At 39.9% G+C, this 19,086-nt stretch overlaps 2 protein-coding genes across 5 annotated transcripts; both read left to right on the top strand.

The window, feature by feature from the left end:
• Nucleotides 1-1,130: 1,130 nt before the first annotated feature.
• On the top strand, nucleotides 1,131-12,267 carry sgk3 (serum/glucocorticoid regulated kinase family member 3). Of its 4 annotated transcripts, none has more exons than XM_072378478.1 (17): nucleotides 1,134-1,359; nucleotides 6,357-6,534; nucleotides 6,635-6,718; nucleotides 6,851-6,923; nucleotides 7,046-7,121; nucleotides 7,270-7,345; nucleotides 7,602-7,651; nucleotides 7,762-7,819; nucleotides 8,142-8,225; nucleotides 8,308-8,439; nucleotides 8,918-9,030; nucleotides 9,299-9,335; nucleotides 9,805-9,891; nucleotides 10,102-10,197; nucleotides 10,312-10,467; nucleotides 10,633-10,722; nucleotides 11,413-12,267. In XM_072378478.1, exons 2-17 carry the CDS (start codon nucleotides 6,439-6,441, stop codon nucleotides 11,581-11,583), a joined length of 1,479 nt encoding a protein of 492 aa, XP_072234579.1. In that variant the 5' UTR covers nucleotides 1,134-1,359; nucleotides 6,357-6,438; the 3' UTR covers nucleotides 11,584-12,267. The 4 variants fall into 4 exon arrangements, with proteins under 4 accessions (XP_072234582.1, XP_072234579.1, XP_072234581.1 ...); XM_072378480.1 differs by having other exon boundaries at nucleotides 1,134-1,354; XM_072378479.1 differs by lacking the exon at nucleotides 1,134-1,359 and adding an exon at nucleotides 3,624-3,727.
• Nucleotides 12,268-12,420: 153 nt separating this feature from the next.
• On the top strand, nucleotides 12,421-19,062 carry mcmdc2 (minichromosome maintenance domain containing 2). The gene is made up of 14 exons (XM_072378887.1): nucleotides 12,421-12,517; nucleotides 12,624-12,754; nucleotides 12,848-12,907; nucleotides 13,163-13,358; nucleotides 13,520-13,642; nucleotides 14,115-14,216; nucleotides 15,390-15,518; nucleotides 16,546-16,783; nucleotides 16,890-17,095; nucleotides 17,201-17,358; nucleotides 17,800-17,979; nucleotides 18,055-18,194; nucleotides 18,521-18,630; nucleotides 18,879-19,062. The coding sequence occupies exons 1-14, from the start codon at nucleotides 12,421-12,423 to the stop codon at nucleotides 19,043-19,045; spliced, it is 2,037 nt and encodes a 678-aa protein (XP_072234988.1). The 3' UTR covers nucleotides 19,046-19,062.
• The last annotated feature ends 24 nt before the right edge of the window (nucleotides 19,063-19,086 follow it).

A 19,086-nucleotide genomic window follows, 5' to 3' on the forward strand; every position in this document is an offset into this window, starting at 1 on the left:
AAGCTACTACAAGATCGGAAATGACTTAATATCCCAAGAAAAATAAAAGCACCAATTATTTCTAAGCGCATTACCAAGATGTTGTCACATCAAATAGGCATGCAACGGAAAGGAAACCCATTTTAAACTGCTTGACTTTAATTTGCTTGTACATGTAAACTTTTAATAATTAAACAATATTGTGCAAAGCAAGAAAATTAGTCTTTGTTAAGGTTTGATTACAGAATGAACAAATGCCCAGTACTCCAGACTTCCAACAGCTTAATGTTTTCAGACCTCAAGCTCTAATTGAGCCTAAAAACCAAAGAAGCCCTGATGGCATATGGCATCTAAAGTTTTGGTCATTTGATTAACATCAAATCTGTCTGTGAGGACCAAATCTTTACACCACTAAATGACAATATTGCTTCAAATCATGACATTTAAACAGGATGTGCAGTTTCACTTGATCTTGGTGTCCAGTCATTTGAAGGGGACCCAGGGTAATTATATTAGATCTCATGGTGTGTGTTGCTTAAGGATGGTGGATCTTGCCTTTGAAGTACACTGGAACTTTAAACAAAACAATCATCAGAAGCCAAAGTCTTTGGCAAATGGGTAACAAACAAGTCAACATTTTGAAGCGAGGGCCCAGTCATAGTATATACAGCAATCCCAAGAAGAATTTGTGGAGTGAAATAAAGATCAGAGTAATAGCAAAGAGGCCTTCCGGTCCCAAAAGACCTACACATCAGAAGTGGAGTGAGAGATGAAAAAATTTTTTTTTTAAAGGATTTAAGTCTGCATTAATGCTTGAAAAGACAGAAAATTGATCAAATTGACTGTCATCTTTCTAACACAATGCCTAACATCTTTTGTCACTTGTTCGGTTAATTTCCATCCAAGAGGAACCCATACGTCACAAAAAAACATCGCTATAAATCAATATTTAGCTTTTGTATGAATAATCCTGGGATTAGCTATAGCTTTAAGGGATCTTTAATGTTGTTATGAAACTCAGTTGAATCATGTTCACGTTGTTTTAAAAAATCACCCTGTGTGAAATGAAACTCGGTTTGTGTTCTTTTATTTTGAAAGTCCACAGCGGAAGTACATTTGTGCATTTTGTTTCGTTTTGCAGCGTTCGTCGCTGTGTGGTCCCGTGACAAATTTCATTGGAACTTTCTACGTCCAGGAAAGACTGATGTTTCCTGCTTCTCACATTTGTTAGACTCTCATGAGCGGCGACAAAACAAACTTTTAGTTTCTCAAGTCAAACGCGTAAATGCCGGCTGTGTTGGTAATTTAAATGCTGCCGAGCGAAAACATTCCTCCTGGAACAGCGAAGGTAGATGGACACTACCATCAAAATACTGTAAGGTACGTGATGTTCACGTTCAACAGGCACCTTGTTCTGATTTTGCTAACGTGCCGCTGGCTAGCTGTTTCGGAGAAACAGGTTTTAGTGTAATGCTCACTAACATAACGTTATTTTTTATTAATGTTAGAGCGAGAACTTCAAGCTATTACATAACGGCAACTTTTACCATGTGAAGATAACGTAGAAGAATGTTTTACCCGACCTAAAATTGCTGTTGACTCAAAAAAATAACCGTTAAGTTAGCTTATTTGCTGCTTAGCTCTCACAATGATGTGAAACGTACGTGTTATTCTGAACACATGTTGATTTATTTATTATTTATTATGCACATGGTGGCTTGTTAGAGCTTGTTAAACCTCGAGTTTCGTGCTTGTCATCAAAGTGTGTGTGTGCGTGTGTGTGGCCAGCTCCTCCCTCCTCTGGCTAATTTTTTTTCCTCCCCTGCTCTCGCCTGGAGAAGCTGAGTCTTTTCCTGTAATACACGTGATGCGTGTTTAGATTTAAAAGTTGTATCTTTCATAGTACCCACGCAGCTTCAGGTGAAAGCCATTCTTAGCTAGCCAAACGGTTCTGCCACAGAAAAGCGGAAGTAGCTGAGGCCTTTTGACGTGTTCGAGGATAATCAAAAATGTTATACACATAATTGTCTTCTGACTGTGGGTATCATGTGTCAAACTAAACAAAATGTCACAATGAAGCCCCTGCACGGAAGCTCATTTAGCTGCGTGGGATGCCCAGTGACAGGGAAGTTTTCCTCACTGTTCTGATGCTGTTACATAAAATTGAAATATGCAGTTAGATGATTGATGCTTCTCATAATAAACTGGCTCTCCACTGGTACTGTTTTTATTTAACTGTGATGTAGAGATTCCCTGTTGATCAATTTGCAATGACTTGAGGAAGCTCGCAACGGGTTTCTTGATGTAAGCAGGTGGCCGTGGGGGCACATATAAGATAGAAATATGTTTAATAGCCTCCCTATTAAGAACTGTACGTCTTTGATGACTGCTGCTTTAGTTCAGAAATGATAACCAGCGTTAATTAATCCTTAACGCACTAGGCAATATTTGGCAACTTGCATTTGAAAAACACCTTCATATTCAGCCTGTAAATACTCCATAACTGTGCACAACCGTGGGTTTTATGAAGAAGAGACGTTGTACACCTATTTATAGTTATCAGTGGGTCAAAGTGACATTAGAAAACCTCCAGCAAATATTAGAAATGGTTACCTATGCTAAATCAAAACTAAATTATTGTGTTCGTAAAATCTGTTTCATGGAAGGTTATTTTCCAATCGGCCTGCCATGATTGAGATCTTTTTTTTAATACAGGGTTTCTTGTGTTTTTACAACAAATACATCCAGTCAGTAGGAACTGGCCTGATGTGATTAGTGGCTGCTCCACTGGAGCGTCTTTCATTGTGTGTACTCATATTCTGAAGCTGATTTTATGGGCGCACAAACCGATTCAGACTTGTTTCTAAGAAGAATTTAATATGCGGCCCCTTTGTGTCAATTAGTTGTCTAGAAAGTGTAAGGTTAGAGTAAGGATTAGATGAAAGACTGAGGGTGGCTGCATGTATCAGGGTTGACTTGAGTTCATGCCCGTCAAGCCTCCCCAGCTGCACTTCCTCAACCAGAGATCCGTCTGTTGCATTTTAATTAGATGCTACCATATCAGAACAGTATTAATAGCCATTCGTTTTTTTCTCTTTAGATATAAACAAAACAAGTAAGACTAGAATACCAAAGATTTTTATTTATAAATATAGATTTTAAAAAACAAAGGAATTGGTTGATTTAAAGGTTGAAATTTATGATGTGTATGTGATTCCACTCCTGTTCCTGCCGTGGAGACGCTCACAACAGATTCATGGGTGATTATCTCCCCAAACCTTTTTCAGCATGCATGCTCACTGCTCTGTTTAGATGAAGACACAAGCCTCACTGAGCTTTCATGTCAGATTTCCGATTCTAGTGTCACTTCTGCTTTGTTTTCTCACTTAAGCTCCTTGACATGTGTGACATGTAGCCACACGCACAGAAAAACCATTCAGCATCCCCATAGGATATTCGCTGGCAAGGATGTGTGTTAGAGCTAAACAGGAAGAAAGCTATTTTTGATCCCACATCTTCGCCCAGCCTATTTGTGCCTGTCAGCACAAGTTAGCTCATCTTGTGGTGTCAGTGCAGAGCATGCTGGGCCAAAACTGCACTTATGGGAATGCAGTGAATGCTATCTGCTTCCTTTTTTACACTCATTCTCATTATCAATCACAGTAACAAACTTGACAGGGTCTGTTTATGGGTGCGGTGCCCTGCAGCATTCCATCGGACTGTAGGAGCAGCAGTGTCGGCTCAATATGTGAGTTGCACAAGATGGTTGAAGGTTATCTCCCTCTTCAACAAAAGCATTTGTGGAATGTTAAAACGCGAGTCTTACCCAGTGATGTTCAAAGGCATTTAACCATGAAAACAGGAGCAGATGTGAGATCGCTCTGGGAAGTGCCCAGCCATTTGTAGTGTGTACCAGCCCCAGTTGTATAAACTAAAAAAGGACCCTGTTCAGTGGCTCCAGGGCTTCTCTGAATTAAATTTTCTGTATTTTTTAAAAGAAAATTGCTCAAATCATTGTGGTCTCCAGAAGCAGACATGAAAAATAGTTACCTTATACTCCATGAGAATGTTATGGGCTTTTCATACGACTTTAGTGGAATGAAAACGTGTATATTCCAAGCTTAGTTTGAACCAAATGTTCAACAGTTGCTTGATGGTTTCTTTGTGTTTTGCCTTTGTGAATGGGGCTGAAAGTGAAACTCAAACAAAGTGTAAACGTAGTAACAAAAGAAAAGAAAGGGCCGTGGATGTGAAGTCCACGAAGATCTCTCCGATTGCACACGTGCATTTTAAAGAAGGTTTCTCTTTTTACCGTTGCCTCACCCCGGCGTGAGCAGAATAGCATATCCTTTCAGGATGCATTCGGGATCAATATGCAGACAGAGAAAGTTGACGCAGAGCAGGTTTCCCATGTGTTCTGAGCAAACAGCAGGGAGATTGTTCAGATAAAAACTATTAAAAAAAACTAGGCTGACCTCACAAGCATCAAACAATGGACAAGTCAGAGCAGCAGACAAAGACCTTTGTTGTTAAACAGACATTACATAACTCATAGTGAAGGATACGGTTTGGTGTGCACGGTTTTGTTAGAACACACTGCTGGATATTTAAGGTACACATGATAGTTTAAAATGATCCCCCAGTTAAATGCAGGAGATGATTTCCATTAGAACTGGATGTAATTGTCCATCCTCCTCACAGTCAGTGGACTTGACTCTATACAGTTGTCAGGGGAAAGCGTTTATCCACCCCTCAGCAATGAGTTTTATATATGTCTAACCTTTTGTGTGACTCCAGCTTTAAAGACAGTGTATTTAGAAATACCCTCCTACTGACTGCAGCAGGCGAGAATGTCACAGACTCTGCAGGTGTGAAAGCTAGTGTGTGACTGAGTGAGGGCAACCGCAAGTGTACATATGCGTAGGAGGGTACATGGATACAGACTCATATCGCTCATGTAAGCTGTATGGAAAAGCACTGTGACCAGCAAAGCAAAACGTAGACAACAAGAAGTGACTTAAATGAGCTTATTTGGTGACCGTGAGGATGCATATATTGAGGGTAAGGAGCGAGTTAACTGGTAGCCCTGTAGGAGGGAGCCTGCCTGCTGTCACGTTGCAGCTCACTGACCCATCTGTTGCTAACAGTGTACTCTCACGACAAGGTTTCATCCTGAAGTGGTTTTAAATGCTAGAACACTTAACATTTTCATCGTGTTGAAGAGAGTTGACATTTTGTCAGAATTACTTTTTTTTTTTTTTTTTTTTTTTTTTACTGTTCATTTCAATCCTGAGAACAAAAGAACATCTAATTTCGACCAACACGTTGACCTAAAACACACTGAGAACCCTCTTACTAAAGTGCAGTTGTGATGTAGTTAAATGACAGCAACATGTTCTCAGTTGAGAATTTCAACCCCTTCAAGCTTGGACAACTTCAAAGACAGTAGAAAGTTGGATTAAGTGATATTAAAAAGAAAAAGGCAGGTAGCAGCTGTTGCTTACCGTTGCTAATGAACAAATCAGTACATTAGGCTGCAGTACTGCTCGCACCAAAGAAATATTGTAAAAAGAACAAACAATGTTACTGATAAATACAAATACAAAAGGATAAACACTGTCCCTATACCATTTAACAGTTACGATTTGTAAACGTACCAAAACCCAATTCTAGTTGAACTGAAGAAGAGATGTCTGGGATGCAGAGCAAAGACAAAATTGAAAGTAAAGAAGATTAAGTTCAAACCACTTCACCCCCTGATCCTCATGAGAAATGTGAACTCACTGGGGGGAAAGTATGGAGCCCTGATGATGAAAAAGTGGGAATATGGGAAAGGTAGTATTATTTGTTTCACTGAGACATAGCTACACAGTAAAGGAAAATGTGTTGCAGTGCTTGCTAACAACAGATTATGTAACCCTGGACATTCCACTAAAAAGGAACATCTCTGTTCCCCGGCTGTTTGTATTGTCAATCGTGAGAGTTCACCTGTGTCCATGCTGTGAATGAAATCATCAGTTTGTTGTTGTTGCCAAGCAACAAAAGCAGCACCCACATCTATTCTTGGTGATCTCTGAAGACTTTTTATTATATTAATTTTCTTTACCCGTCTATTGAAATAATTCATACTGAAGCAACATAATTTCCTTTTAGGAATTGGTACACACCTAGTGTTACACTTCCAGTATATTCTTTCATTTAGCTGTACAGATATTTATATATAGCCCTCCACCGGCCTGTTTGTTTAAAAGGTGTATGGAGCATATCGGATTGCAACGTGAAGCACAACAAGGCTGAAATGTGGTGAGATCTGAAGAACGTCAGTTTCACTTCCTCAATAACTGAGTGGTCTCTGCTCTCTTTTTCTTATGCTGCAGTGAATCAGCATGGAGTTTGGCCAGTTGTGTACTTGAAGCCTTATCCTGGAGGACTTATTACGTTCTTATTTTGCACCTTTGAATGCCAACTGACCCTAAGATGGAGGAGCAATCCAGGTTCCCGAATGTTAGCATACCCTGCCACAACGAGCAGCGGGACAAGAAGAAGCGTTACACCGTGCGTACATCCTTTCTGCTGTGCTTTAACGTGTATAACTTTTACTGCTCTGACAATGGAATTACATTTTGATCTCAACCTCTCGTTGCCTTTTTTTCAGGTTTACAAAGTCATGGTCTCTGTTGGACAGCAGGAATGGTTTGTGTTCAGGCGATATGCAGAGTTTGATAAGCTCTACAACACAGTGAGTGGGGAAACAACACCTTTTTAGTTTTACATACATGTAGGGCAGCCATAATTCTGTGTGTGTGCTGATAATCATGTTGTTGTTTATTGTAATTACAGACTTGAACCTCTATCTTGTCTTTTATTACAGTTAAGAAAGCAGTTTCCATCTATGAACTTGAAAATTCCAGCAAAGAGGATATTTGGGGACAATTTTGACCCAGGTAAGTGTTTGCTGCATCCTATCACACGGCGCCATGCCCACAAAGAAGGAAGCCTTGATGTTAATCCATACTGATCCGCGCTGCTTGCTTAATCTTTACTCACATTTGCATCTTTTCAATAGAGTTCATCAAGCAAAGAAGAGCAGGGTTGCATGAGTTCATTAAGCGAATTGTCTCTCATCCTCAGCTTTCCAACCAGTAAGTTGTGTTTTTGTTCTCACTGCCATTATTTTATCTTGCATAAGTTTGGTCTTTTTTTTTTTTGTGTTTTTCTTTTTGAAACGTGAATCAAAATGAAACATGTTTTCTTCTTGTTCCTTGCTTCTTCTCCTTTAAACTTTTGTAGTCCAGATGTGAGAACTTTCCTTGTGATGGACAAAATGCAACACTTTTCAGATGCCTCTGAGGATGAAGATGACAAAGTGAGTAGCTGGTGTCCAGTATTATGCAAAAGTTCTGCTCGATGTTTCCTTTTTACATGATTTTGTAACTTTGCACTTTGTCAGTGGATATGGTGAACAGTTTTTGTCACATCCAAGTCAGACAATCTAAGTATGCATGTTAATGATGCATCCATATGTTAGAAATAATTCATAATGTAGCAAATAACTGTTTACTTTGGCCTTTAGTTATGTTTTCTGTTACTCATCTGGATAATGTTTCTCTGCTGTTAAACAGAACAGCTCTACCTCCAGAAACATTAACTTGGGACCCTCTGGAAATCCACAGTATGTTCACTGCTTAAAGCATTGTAGTATTAAGTAGACATTAACATTTTATTAACAGTTTATGAAGTAGTCGCATTGGTTCAAATGAAAATATCTTCTTTTTATTACAGAGCCAAGCCTACAGACTTTGACTTCTTAAAAGTTATAGGAAAAGGGAGTTTTGGGAAGGTATGTAAACGCAGCGCAACACCAGAAAGTACACTTGCTTTTTCTTCATCCCAAGCATCTCTATAATCGTTTCATGACAAAGAAAGCAGTTTAACATGTATTTACTGATTCTATGGGTAATGTAGTTTTCTTAGAGCCGCGTGGGCTATGTTTAGAAACATTTTGAAATGCGTCTGTGTTGTTTTCTGTTGGGGAGGAAACAACAAGTTTTAGTTCTGCATGCGTTGGCCTTTCCATGTAGGAAGTGAGAACCAAATCGGGAATTACTGTGGTAACGGTGTTGATGCAATGTTTCACATGCTTTGCTTTCCCTGCGATACAGGTTTTCCTTGCGAAACGAAAACATGACGGAAAGTATTATGCAGTTAAAGTCTTACAGAAAAAGGTCATTCTCAACAGAAAAGAGGTAAATTTGCTATGACCATAATCCATATTTTGGAAAGCAGATGTGTATGATAATGCTCCCTCTAAATTATTCCTCCAATCAGCAAAAACACATCATGGCAGAGCGCAACGTGCTGCTGAAGAATGTGAAACACCCTTTTCTGGTCGGACTCCATTATTCCTTCCAGACCACAGACAAGTTATACTTTGTCCTGGATTTCATCAATGGAGGAGAAGTGAGTTGTTTAAGTTTCGGTATCACGCAGAAATGACTCGTGCCTCTCAGCTGCCTAACGAAGCATCGCACTTTAGAATTACTTTTGAATAAAAATAATCTCAGAGTTGATCTTTTGCTGTCAAAGACAGCTGCACGTGTGAGAATCTTTATTCGAGGTTATGGCATTACTCAGAGTGAAGATTGGCTCTTGAGTGTGACTTCCTCTGTGGATCAAATGCCGATTAGACTTTTTAAAGCTGCCATGTGTGACTGTGTTAGAATGACTAACTACAATCTGTTTCCCAGTAAATCTGCCTATTTACATCCTGAGCAAAATGACTACAGACGAAAATGTAATCAGATTACCGTTGACATCTTTTGGTTGGTGTATTCATAATTTAATCTCTTAGATTATCATTATTGATACTACTTTATGTGGCTACAGATTGTTTTTTTTTTTGTTTTTTTTTAAACTCGCCGGGACATTTTCATTTCAGCTTTTCTTCCATCTTCAAAAAGAACGGACCTTTCCGGAGCCCAGAGCAAAGTTCTACATCGCAGAAATGGCGAGTGCACTGGGATACCTGCATTCTCTCTACATTGTTTACAGGTGTGCTGGTGGTTGATTAAACTGGGACTGAGGGTAATAAAATGCTATTTGATGGATGTGTCTCGTCAGATAACCGGATCCCGAACACGCCACTGTTCTAAAAATGGAAAAATGAATATTACACATTGATACCATCTATCTTGAAAGCATCAAATCGAAGCTATTTTTACTTAGTGCATGTGATGCATGCACGCTTCAATTACATGAAATTGGGTTTTGGTTACCGATTTCAAACGATTCACTTTTTTTTTCTTTTTTTTTTTTACAGAGACTTGAAGCCAGAAAATATCCTTCTTGACCACGAGGTGAGTGTTGAAGTGTGTTCCTATTTTTCAGTTTAACCCTAAATATACCAAAGTGGCACAGCTCCAGCTTTCATCTGTTAGACATTTTGTGAACAAGATGATATTGTTTTGTTTTTTCTTCTTCTTCTTCTTGTATTTGGATGACGTTCACATCACTGGCTAAAGGTCTATTTGAGCACACCATAACATACAGCATGCTGCGCAGCACGTTTCCTTGTCTTCCGGTCAGATCTGTACCACTAGTGCTATTTCCATTTCCAGCTGCACAGAATGCGCATGATTTGATTACATCTTAGTAATGACTGTCCTGCCTAGTCTTGTTGAAGAAGTAAGGCAACGGTGAATGGGACCGACTGAGCTATGTTGCAGCCAACATTCCTGGCAACAATAGAAGCCTCAGTGCCTGAGGATAATGAGCTGCTTGTGTGGCACATGTTATCTAAAAACATCTATGTCCTCTCTTTAAAAGGGGCACATCGTGCTGACGGACTTTGGGTTGTGCAAGGAAGGCATTTCCCAGACAGATACCACCTCTACATTTTGTGGAACTCCTGAGGTATGGGTACTTCTGTGTCTGCGAGAGTTGTCCAAACAAGTCCTGTATTTGGTGTCAGAACATAGCAATCACTGAAAGCTTTGCAGAAATGGTTTTGTTAAAGATTTTACAAGCATGTTCTAACTTGCTATCCTGCTGTGAAAAATGCAGTTTATGAAGAAGAAGTGAACTTTGTGTTATTTATTCTGTTTGTCTGCTTCTTGTGAACAGTACTTAGCTCCAGAGGTCCTCAGGAAGCAGCCATATGATAATACAGTGGACTGGTGGTGTCTGGGATCAGTGCTGTATGAAATGCTCTTTGGCTTGGTGAGTTTTATTCACTTTCCCTTAAATGACTCAAACGGGAAATATGTTGCTAAATCTTGGCGCTAAATCTTGCTCATCCACCTGCATGCTTTCTCTACTAATTCCACGTCCTAGCCGCCATTCTATAGCAGGGACACGCATGAGATGTATGACAACATTCTCCACAAACCGCTGGCGATGCGTCCAGGTGCTTCCAGCACAGCCTGGTCTCTGCTCCAAGGCCTGCTGGAGAAAGACGGCACACACAGACTGGGCTCCAGCGATGACTTTGTAAGTCTCCTCATTGAATGCACCTTCTAGGTACTGAAGATTTTTTTTGTTTTCTTACTTTTGAGCTCCCTCTGGTGGCTCATCTAATGACACCATGTAATTCCTGCTAAAACATCAGAAATGAACTACGTTTTGAATTCTATGTTGATTTGTCTTTTATTTCAGAATGAGATCAGAGCACACAGCTTCTTTTCTTCCATCAACTGGGATGATCTAGAACAGAAGAAGATCCCCCCACCCTTCAAACCCAATGTGGTAAATATTTACTGTCCTGTTCAGTCATTAGATCCAACTTCTTACTTACTTTTTCATCAAAACTCCACCTGATGTTGAAGACTTAATTCACATTACTTCTTAGGACTACATCTATTTAGAGGGAATTATGTTCTTGTGTTGAATTCGAATTCTATTTATACTATACCTTAATAATAACAATTGTTAAAGGGCTTTTAAGGTTTTAATTCATAGTACTTTGCTGATCCTTTGTGACTGATGAAAGTTAAGATTCTTGCCTTTCTTATAGCTCCACTGAAAAAAGCCAAAAAGCAGTGTAAAAGTGATAAAAGGTTATGGAAACCATTTCCTTAGAAACATATGCTATTGTAACCAGTTGATAGGTTACAACTGTAATGTATTATGCAATTCATTACAATTAAAATGGTCATCTTTCTGTCCCACCAGTTCAACATTACAGATGATGATCTATATGAACAGCTTCCACTTATTAGCTAATGTGTGATTTTCTAATGGCAGCTTCTGTTAGAGGACATATTTTTGCCCTTTTTGTTTTTGCCTTTCTAAAGCACACTGCAGAGATGCGTTTTAATGAGTTTATGTCATCAAACTTACAAACACGAATAGACAAATGTGCATTTTATTTTTTTTTTTAATTTAAGAATCCAATCATGACCTATAGCTTTATTCCCTTCCCTCATGTTTTCACAGAGCTCTGGCTGTGATTTCTCAAACTTCGATCCTGAGTTCACCGAGGAGATGGTCCCCAATTCTGTCTGCTGGGCTCAAGAACATTCCATTGTCAACGCCAGTGTTATGGAGGCTGATGACGCCTTTGTAGGCTTCTCTTATGCCCCACCTTCTGATGATTCTTTCCTATGAAACACTCCCAATGAGGTCTTCAGTTGCCTTAACCATTGTAATATTTTTCAATTAAAGGGAAAAGTTTGTACGATGGATTAACTTGTTCTATGAAGCCAAAGCAAGCAGCAAAGATACTGCACTTAAAACAGATTTCGATGGGAAGAAAGTCTCTATATTTTACCTGTTTGTATTTATATAAATATATATAACAGAAGCTATTTTTAGAATTAAGGACAGCTGCTCTTTAAATAATGTAATTTCTGGTCCTTTCTGAAATGAGCCTTTACAAAGCCTTAAATTTATTCCAGAAATAAAATGTTTAAGCAGTCGTCTAAAAACTTGAACAGTTCACTGGACTTAAAATGGCACCATTTTGTTTGTCCTGTAATTCCTGTAAAAATAAACTCACATACCATTCTTTTTAACAAAGCTGGATGTAGGCATTACTTGAGAGACCGCTGAATAAAGCATTTTGGTTTATAGGTCACAAAAAGAGAATGTCTTCTACTTATTCGATTACTTTTCTTTACAAATTTTGATTAATTTTTTTTTCCATTCGATTATTTTGTGTTTTTATTTTGCTGTTCGCGTTAACACAACCTGTTCATATTAAATTAGAAATCCATGACGCTTGTCTTCAACTGGCACTTAAGTAGGTCTGTACTTCTGCACTATAATAAAACAAAAAGTCTAAGGAAAGAAGCGGGACAATGTGTGTAATCTTTTTTTTTTTAAACGTACAATTAGCTTTTGCTCAGAGTTGTCACCATGGCAACCAGTTTTAAGTTAGCGCGCGGCAAATCAGAAGATTTCAGCTGTCATAGTATCCAGCAAAGTAACAACTTTCGAAAGACAATGGCCGACGTTTTGTCGTTGAAAGAGTCGGTTTTGGTCTATTTAGACAGAAGCGGTGGTCTCAAGAAACTGACCGACGACTGCAAACCTCTCAACGGTACTCTACGCTAGTTTTGTGTGCTTTACAGGTAACATTACCCCCCCCCCCTAACCACAGAAAAGCGAGGCTTTGAAATTCGCTTATATTCGCTCCATGTTTCCAGACCCCCAGCGGACCGAGGCCGTCTACAGGTTCTGTATCAATGTTAATCCCTCTGATTTAATGGAGGTGGATCCTGTGCTGGGTGACTGTGTTCTGCACGACCCCCTCAGAGCAACCGTACTGTTTCAGTCAGTAAGTGAAAACCGTAAGCTAACCTAAACGAAATGTTACGTAGCTGAAATTTTTACTGTAAAGTTAACAACATTCACTCGTTTCCTCATTTAGGTTTGCTTCCTGGCAATAAAGACACTTTCACTTACTGAAAAAGTACATACGGAGAGTCAGGTATGAATAAACCGTCTGTTAAACTGTGGTTATGAATGGCTTTGTGTTTAGCTTGACAGACATTTTTACTTTAACAGTAATGTGGCATTATTAATGAGGCAGGACCTCCCCCCATTCTTATAATTAAGCTTTCCTTAATTTGTCTAAATGTATGGCATGAAATAGACCTGTTGCAGTCTAGATACCTATACCAGACAAACCTGGATCATAAGCTTTCACTGTAACATTATCTCTCCTTTTTATTTTTCATTTGAGGTGAATGTCACTCTGCACTTTACACACCTGCCTCCATTCCCTGAGTACACATTGGACCTTTGTAGTTTTCCTCGAGTGTATGGCCCCATGAGGCCTGTCTCCATGGAGGGCTTAGTCATTGCCATGACGAGGGTCACAAAGTACACCCAAGGGGCGAGATTCCTCTGTATTAATGATGAATGCCCCTTCTCTACAGGTATAGTGCATGGAAGGTATTTTGAATTCATATTTAATGTTTCTCTTGTCTTGTAGTAGTTGTAACAGTAAAGATACTCCACGGTCAGTAGGGTTTGTTCACAGACTTGTGGTATTAAGTTGGATTCATATTTCATTCCGTTTTCTTGATGCTGGCTCCAGGGTTCCACCACATCCGGGTCCACACACCCGGAGCCACAGAGTCAGCCACCATAAGAAACGACTTCAGCTGCATGGTGTGCGACTCCCAGCTCAAAGAGGACGTGAAGTTCAGAGTTCTGGGAGGTGAGAGTCAGTATGTTTGCATGCCACTAGAACAAAAACCCCAACAAATTATTCAGTTAGTCCAACCAAAGTCTTTTAAAAGCCTGAGGAGAAGAGGGCAGCCACATCAAAGAATGACCACAGGGCGTTGTGTGCATCATGTTGTAGAAACAGCTCAAGAGTAATTTAATACAGACCAATTCCCATAAACAACTGCTCTCATTCACTTGTTTTTCTGATTCTTGTGTCAAACGGCTAAACACAGCAGAAATTATAACTCAATAGCACCTCATTAAAACTACCTGTGGCTGCTGAACGCATTTTGAGACAGTAAAAATCCTGATTTGAAAACCACAACGTCATCTGTAAAAATTTCCCGTTCAAGTAATTTAAAGGCAACGTCTGTGCTTGGTACGCTACGTTTGCATGTACGACGATTATGCATAGTTAGGGTTTTTTTTGTGAATCCTTCCTGTGGTCTTTTTGGAAACAGACAAACAGCTGGTGGAACTAATCCATGTTAAAGCCCTGGATGTTCTAAGAGGCCATCAGCAAAGCTCGCTGAGATACCAATCTGTCACCCTGTTTCTAAGAGGTAAGTCTGCAAGTCTACAACGTATACAGGTTGTATTTTCCCATCTGTAAACTGCCCAGTATACTGAATCATGGAGAAAAACAATCAAATTATGAGGAACTTTAGAAGTTCTCCTCTGATCTGGTGTTGCAAACCAAATTTTGTGTTTCTTGGCGTCTTATTCAAGATAATAGCTGCATAACACGTGAAATGAATCCTTTCCTGTGAAATGTCTGAAATAACAACATTGAATGAGAATGAGCTTTTCTTCTTCTCAAACTCAGACATTCACTTAAGAGTTCCGGTAATACAGCATTTTTAATTTTACCACACATGCTTATATCCAGCATTGAATGTCTATTTATTTGTTTATTTATTTATTTTTGTAACAGGTTTTTGGCAAGGAATCTTCTTGGAATAGCATAGTGTTGACAGTATATTGCATGACAACCAAAACTCGCAGATGAATTGCACTGATATTCGAGGAGGCTGCTCTGCAGCTGACCCTGCTCAGTGAAACGCTTGACCTTCTCTTTTTGGGCAAAAAAAAAAAAAAAAAGTCAAATTAAAAGGCTTGGGGTACATTTGCAAACCAAAAAGAACTAGTGTGCTGTAGATGGATTCCCTCCAACTGTAAAAGTGCGATATTTGTTTGTTCAATTGGATTCTCATCCATTATATTCACCCCTAATCCTGAAAAATGTGCTTACAATAGCTTATATTTACAGTCACGTCTGCTGAGGACAGCCATTAATTTTCTGTGGTTTTCTAAATGAGGCTCAATTTGCAACACAAACTTAGTGCAGGAGAGTTCAAATAAATAGATTTTCTGCAGACAGCTACGTGCAGTGCCTCATGGTAGGATATTAAGTGTTTCTGTCCCCTCTAATAACATTGTCCCGCCACTACCCCTGAGAGCTTACCAAATCTTTGCACCAGGATTAACATTTTCTGTTGACCCAGTCCTGTGAAGGAACTCAATACAGGAGGTTCCCGTTACTAAACATATATGTTAATAAGTGCAAGGAACACTCATTAGCTGGCTGTGTAATTCGCACACAGAGAAATCTTTGTTCCGAGGGCTTCACTCTGTTTCTTTTGGCAGAGGTTTTTAGTGGCATGCATGTTTCTTCAATAATCACCAGGCAACAGGGAACAACCTCTCTTATTGCTTTGTTTCCCTTACTCACACAGATGAGCTGTGTAACTCGATGAGAATCGGCCGGCTCTACAGGGTGGTGGGCATTCCTGCACATGTGCACCAGTGGCCCAGTATTACCTGGAGCATTGAGGCAAGCAGCGTCCGACTGTGGGAGCCAAAGTGTACGGCAGAATCAACACACATTATCACATATTGAATCCTGCTTCAGATCTTTAGATATCTCCACTGTTGGCAAGATGAAACCAGACGGACCGTAAATCTTGACCTTTTCATGTTAAAAAGAGAATACACCCTCTTTCATGTTCCAGGTTTTTGATATGAGGACGGTTAAAAAACAAGGTCTTAAAATGAATTAAGTACAACCTCATGAGCAACACATGATTTGTTACACTGAGTCATTATTCATTTTACAAATAGTTTTTTGGAAAAACTATGTACACCCCATGATTCCAGCAGCAATCACAAAGTAATTGATTTCTGTATGATGTCATCAGTCCCTCACACCGCTGTGGAGGAATTTGGGCCCACTCATCTTTCCGCTGTTACTTCAGTGCAGTGAGAATTTGTTTTTGCACAGCTCTCTTAGGGTCCCACCACAGAATTTCAATCAGTTTAAGGTCTGGACTTTCACTGGACCATTGAAACACCTCGACTCTTTTCTTTTTCAGCCATTCTGTTGTAAATGTGCTGCCGTGTTTGGGATCATCAAAAGCTTTAGCTTAGGTTCACATGGGAGTTCATGCCTGACTCTGTGAATTGAGCTGTCGTGAAGTTTAACAATCAACGTGCTAAGTTAGGCCTGTAGAGTCTAAGATGTAACTGTTGTTTTTTCAGTTTCTCTGACTTGCATGGTCTGACTTTGGGGGGAACATCTACTCCTGGGAAGACTGGCAACTGTCTCAAGTGCTTCACTTTTTCAGGTTAAAAAGGAGTAAGCGTTCTCACTGCAGAATGATGAGCCCTTGGCTTAGTTTATTTCTTTTTGAATTAATGACTCGGTGTAATTTGTCAAGAGTTGGCGTTCATGTGAGGTTGCATTTATCTCATTTTCAAACCTGGTAAGAACCTTTTTTAAATATGTCCTGATAAATAAAACCTTGGAATTGAAATAAGTACTTTTTTTTTCACATGACTGTTAAATTAGGTATTGTTTGCACATTAATAAATACATCACACCTCTACTTACAGGTTGCCATAAAGTCAGTGCCAGATTCCTTGAGCTGTTGAATTGCATGTCCTCTTCTCCCTGGAGGTTCTCAGCTATTGTGGCTCACTGCTTTGGGTTGGATGTGGCTCCTCCAGGCTTACACAACACACTCAAGCTTAGTGTGCTGCTCAGCTTGGTGCAGTCTAAAACAGATGCTAATGACACGTTTCATAACTTGGATCTCCTTGCTGTCACAACAGACACAGTCATAATAGACAGGTAAAGGAGTGTTTAGCAATCTGAATTAGAAAACTTGACACATATTAATTAGACCCCTTAGATATCAAGCTTTACTTTAACCCCCCTTATTATCTCTTTGTGCTAGACTAATGGCATACAGCTTGAGTTTGGCGTGTCGTGGGGTCAGGCATCAGGCCTCGGGAGAGATGTTTGCATCTCTGTCCCGGGATGAACATGGAGCAGGTGCTGCTAACATCCATGCTGGTTCTGCCTTGCTTGCCACTGGGGGCATTTGCATGTTGGGAGACCTCAGCTGTTACAGAAAGGAGAAGTTGGATTACATTCAGTCAGGTATAGTACTAAAGTGGGTTGTTAAAAGGCTTCAGTCAGGTATAAAATACTTTCTGCCTTTAAAAAAAAAAGTGATATTTCATCAGCTGTCTTTATTTTTCCCAGTTCTGGAGAGCCACTCTGTGTCTGTGTTCATCCCAGGGAAGAAGTACGGCGAGGATGCTGACCAGCAGCTTTCCGTTCCAGTGGAGTGCAGCTTCTGGGCTCTGTCAGACTCCTCTCAGCGGTCTGGGAGGGCGGACTCTGCTGTACTGGGAACTGCAGTGAGTCCTGTCACAGCATTATATCTGTTAAACATGGACAATTAAGCAATACCAGGTCTGAATTAAGATTTTATGGGAAATATGTCTCTGGAACTTGACCATGTGTTTTATCCTATAACACCATTACTAGGAGAAAAATACCTTTATTTTGCTCAGATTATGTTTGTAGGTAGTAGAGACGTAAAAGGAAATTGAAACAATTTAGTTTTCTTGCCTGGACTAATACTGTCTCGGCTCCACAGTAGAGCCCCCCGAGTATAATCATTGCATTGTTTCTTTATAATGCAGGGAAGAGGCAGACAATAAAGTAACCACTCAAATGGTGGTTTCAGAGACACTTTAGGTCAAAGGTTAATTAGATTTATGATCTAAAAGAGGATTGTAAGAATGTACGCAGTAAACAGCACTAGAGACCTCTGATTTTCAGTTTGTTATGAGCAGGAAATGGGTCCAGTACCACTTCAGCTTGCAGAAGCCTTTGGCCTCGTCATTCATTGTGGTGAAAGGGTGGGAGAGCAGGCCCTCCTTGCCCAGACTGTCCACACCCTTCAGCAGGCAGTACAGCCTGGAAAATGCCACTACGCATCTTGCTGGGAGTTTTCTACTCAAGATTACCAGGAGGTTTACAGATTCCTTTACATTTCTTTTTTTTTTTCTTTATTCAAAATAAACTCTCAATGATCTCTTATCACGCAGCTGGTGGCTTACGCTCAGGGTTTGGAAGTGGAGCTTAGCCCTGAAGCAGAGAAATTAATCCATGGTTACTACATGGCAAGCCGTCGAGCTCGAACACAATGTCAGGGTGTCAAGATGTCTGTGGCCTCCATAAAACTACTGTAAGCATTCAATGTCTGAATTTCTGGCATCACAGCCCAGCCCGAAGATTACAATACAGGTGTAATACCAATGTCGGCCACTAGATGGCAAGCTAACTTAAACCCTGTGCTTAGATATTTTTCACTGAATTATGACAACTGTTTACAAATTTCCTCCACTGTGGTGACACTTTAATGTGGAACTAAAACTATGAAAATAAATCGTTTTCAGTAAGAAGGCAGGATGAAACAAGTCAGGTTAAAGCAACAATAAATCTAAACATTTATACAGGCAGTATCAGCTTTGATTCATCCACTTTATTCACTTTTGTGGCACGCCGTTGCAGGATCTCTTTGGCAGAGGCCCACTGCAAGTTGTGCCTCAGAACTCGAGTCCTGGAGGAAGATGCTGTGATAGCGGTACTCCTCTGTGAGAACTCAGTCACAGTAAAGCATGGTAGAATTTTTTATTTATAAGACCAGTACTTAAAAGAAAAATAGCTTGTTTTAAAACATACCCATGTGAAGTTTTATCAATTTATTTAATGCGATTGAGTGCCTTTCCAAATACCCCGTTTACTTATGTGATGCTTATTAAATGCATTTCAAATACTGCCAGATACACTATTTTTAAATTCTACATTTATAAGCACCATTAATCACAATTCTGCTTCTTTTTCATGGGACATTGGTCTCTTCCTACAGGAGCCTCCGCTCTCATTATTCCACCCAATGCAACGTTTCCTTGCGATGTGGGAGATGTGGATGGTCTGCAGAGGAGAGACGCTGCCATGGATGAGCTCCACCAAAGCATCTTACGTTTCATCTACAGCTACGCACCAGGAGCAGATACATACATCACAGAGGAGTAATACCTCCTCTGTAAAGGTTAAACCAAGGTAAGCACCCCAAT

The sequence above is a fragment of the Leuresthes tenuis genome, unplaced genomic scaffold (genome assembly GCF_036924035.1).
Source record: "Leuresthes tenuis unplaced genomic scaffold, fLeuTen1.0.hap1 SCAF_24, whole genome shotgun sequence".
Lineage (NCBI taxonomy): Eukaryota > Metazoa > Chordata > Actinopteri > Atheriniformes > Atherinopsidae > Leuresthes > Leuresthes tenuis.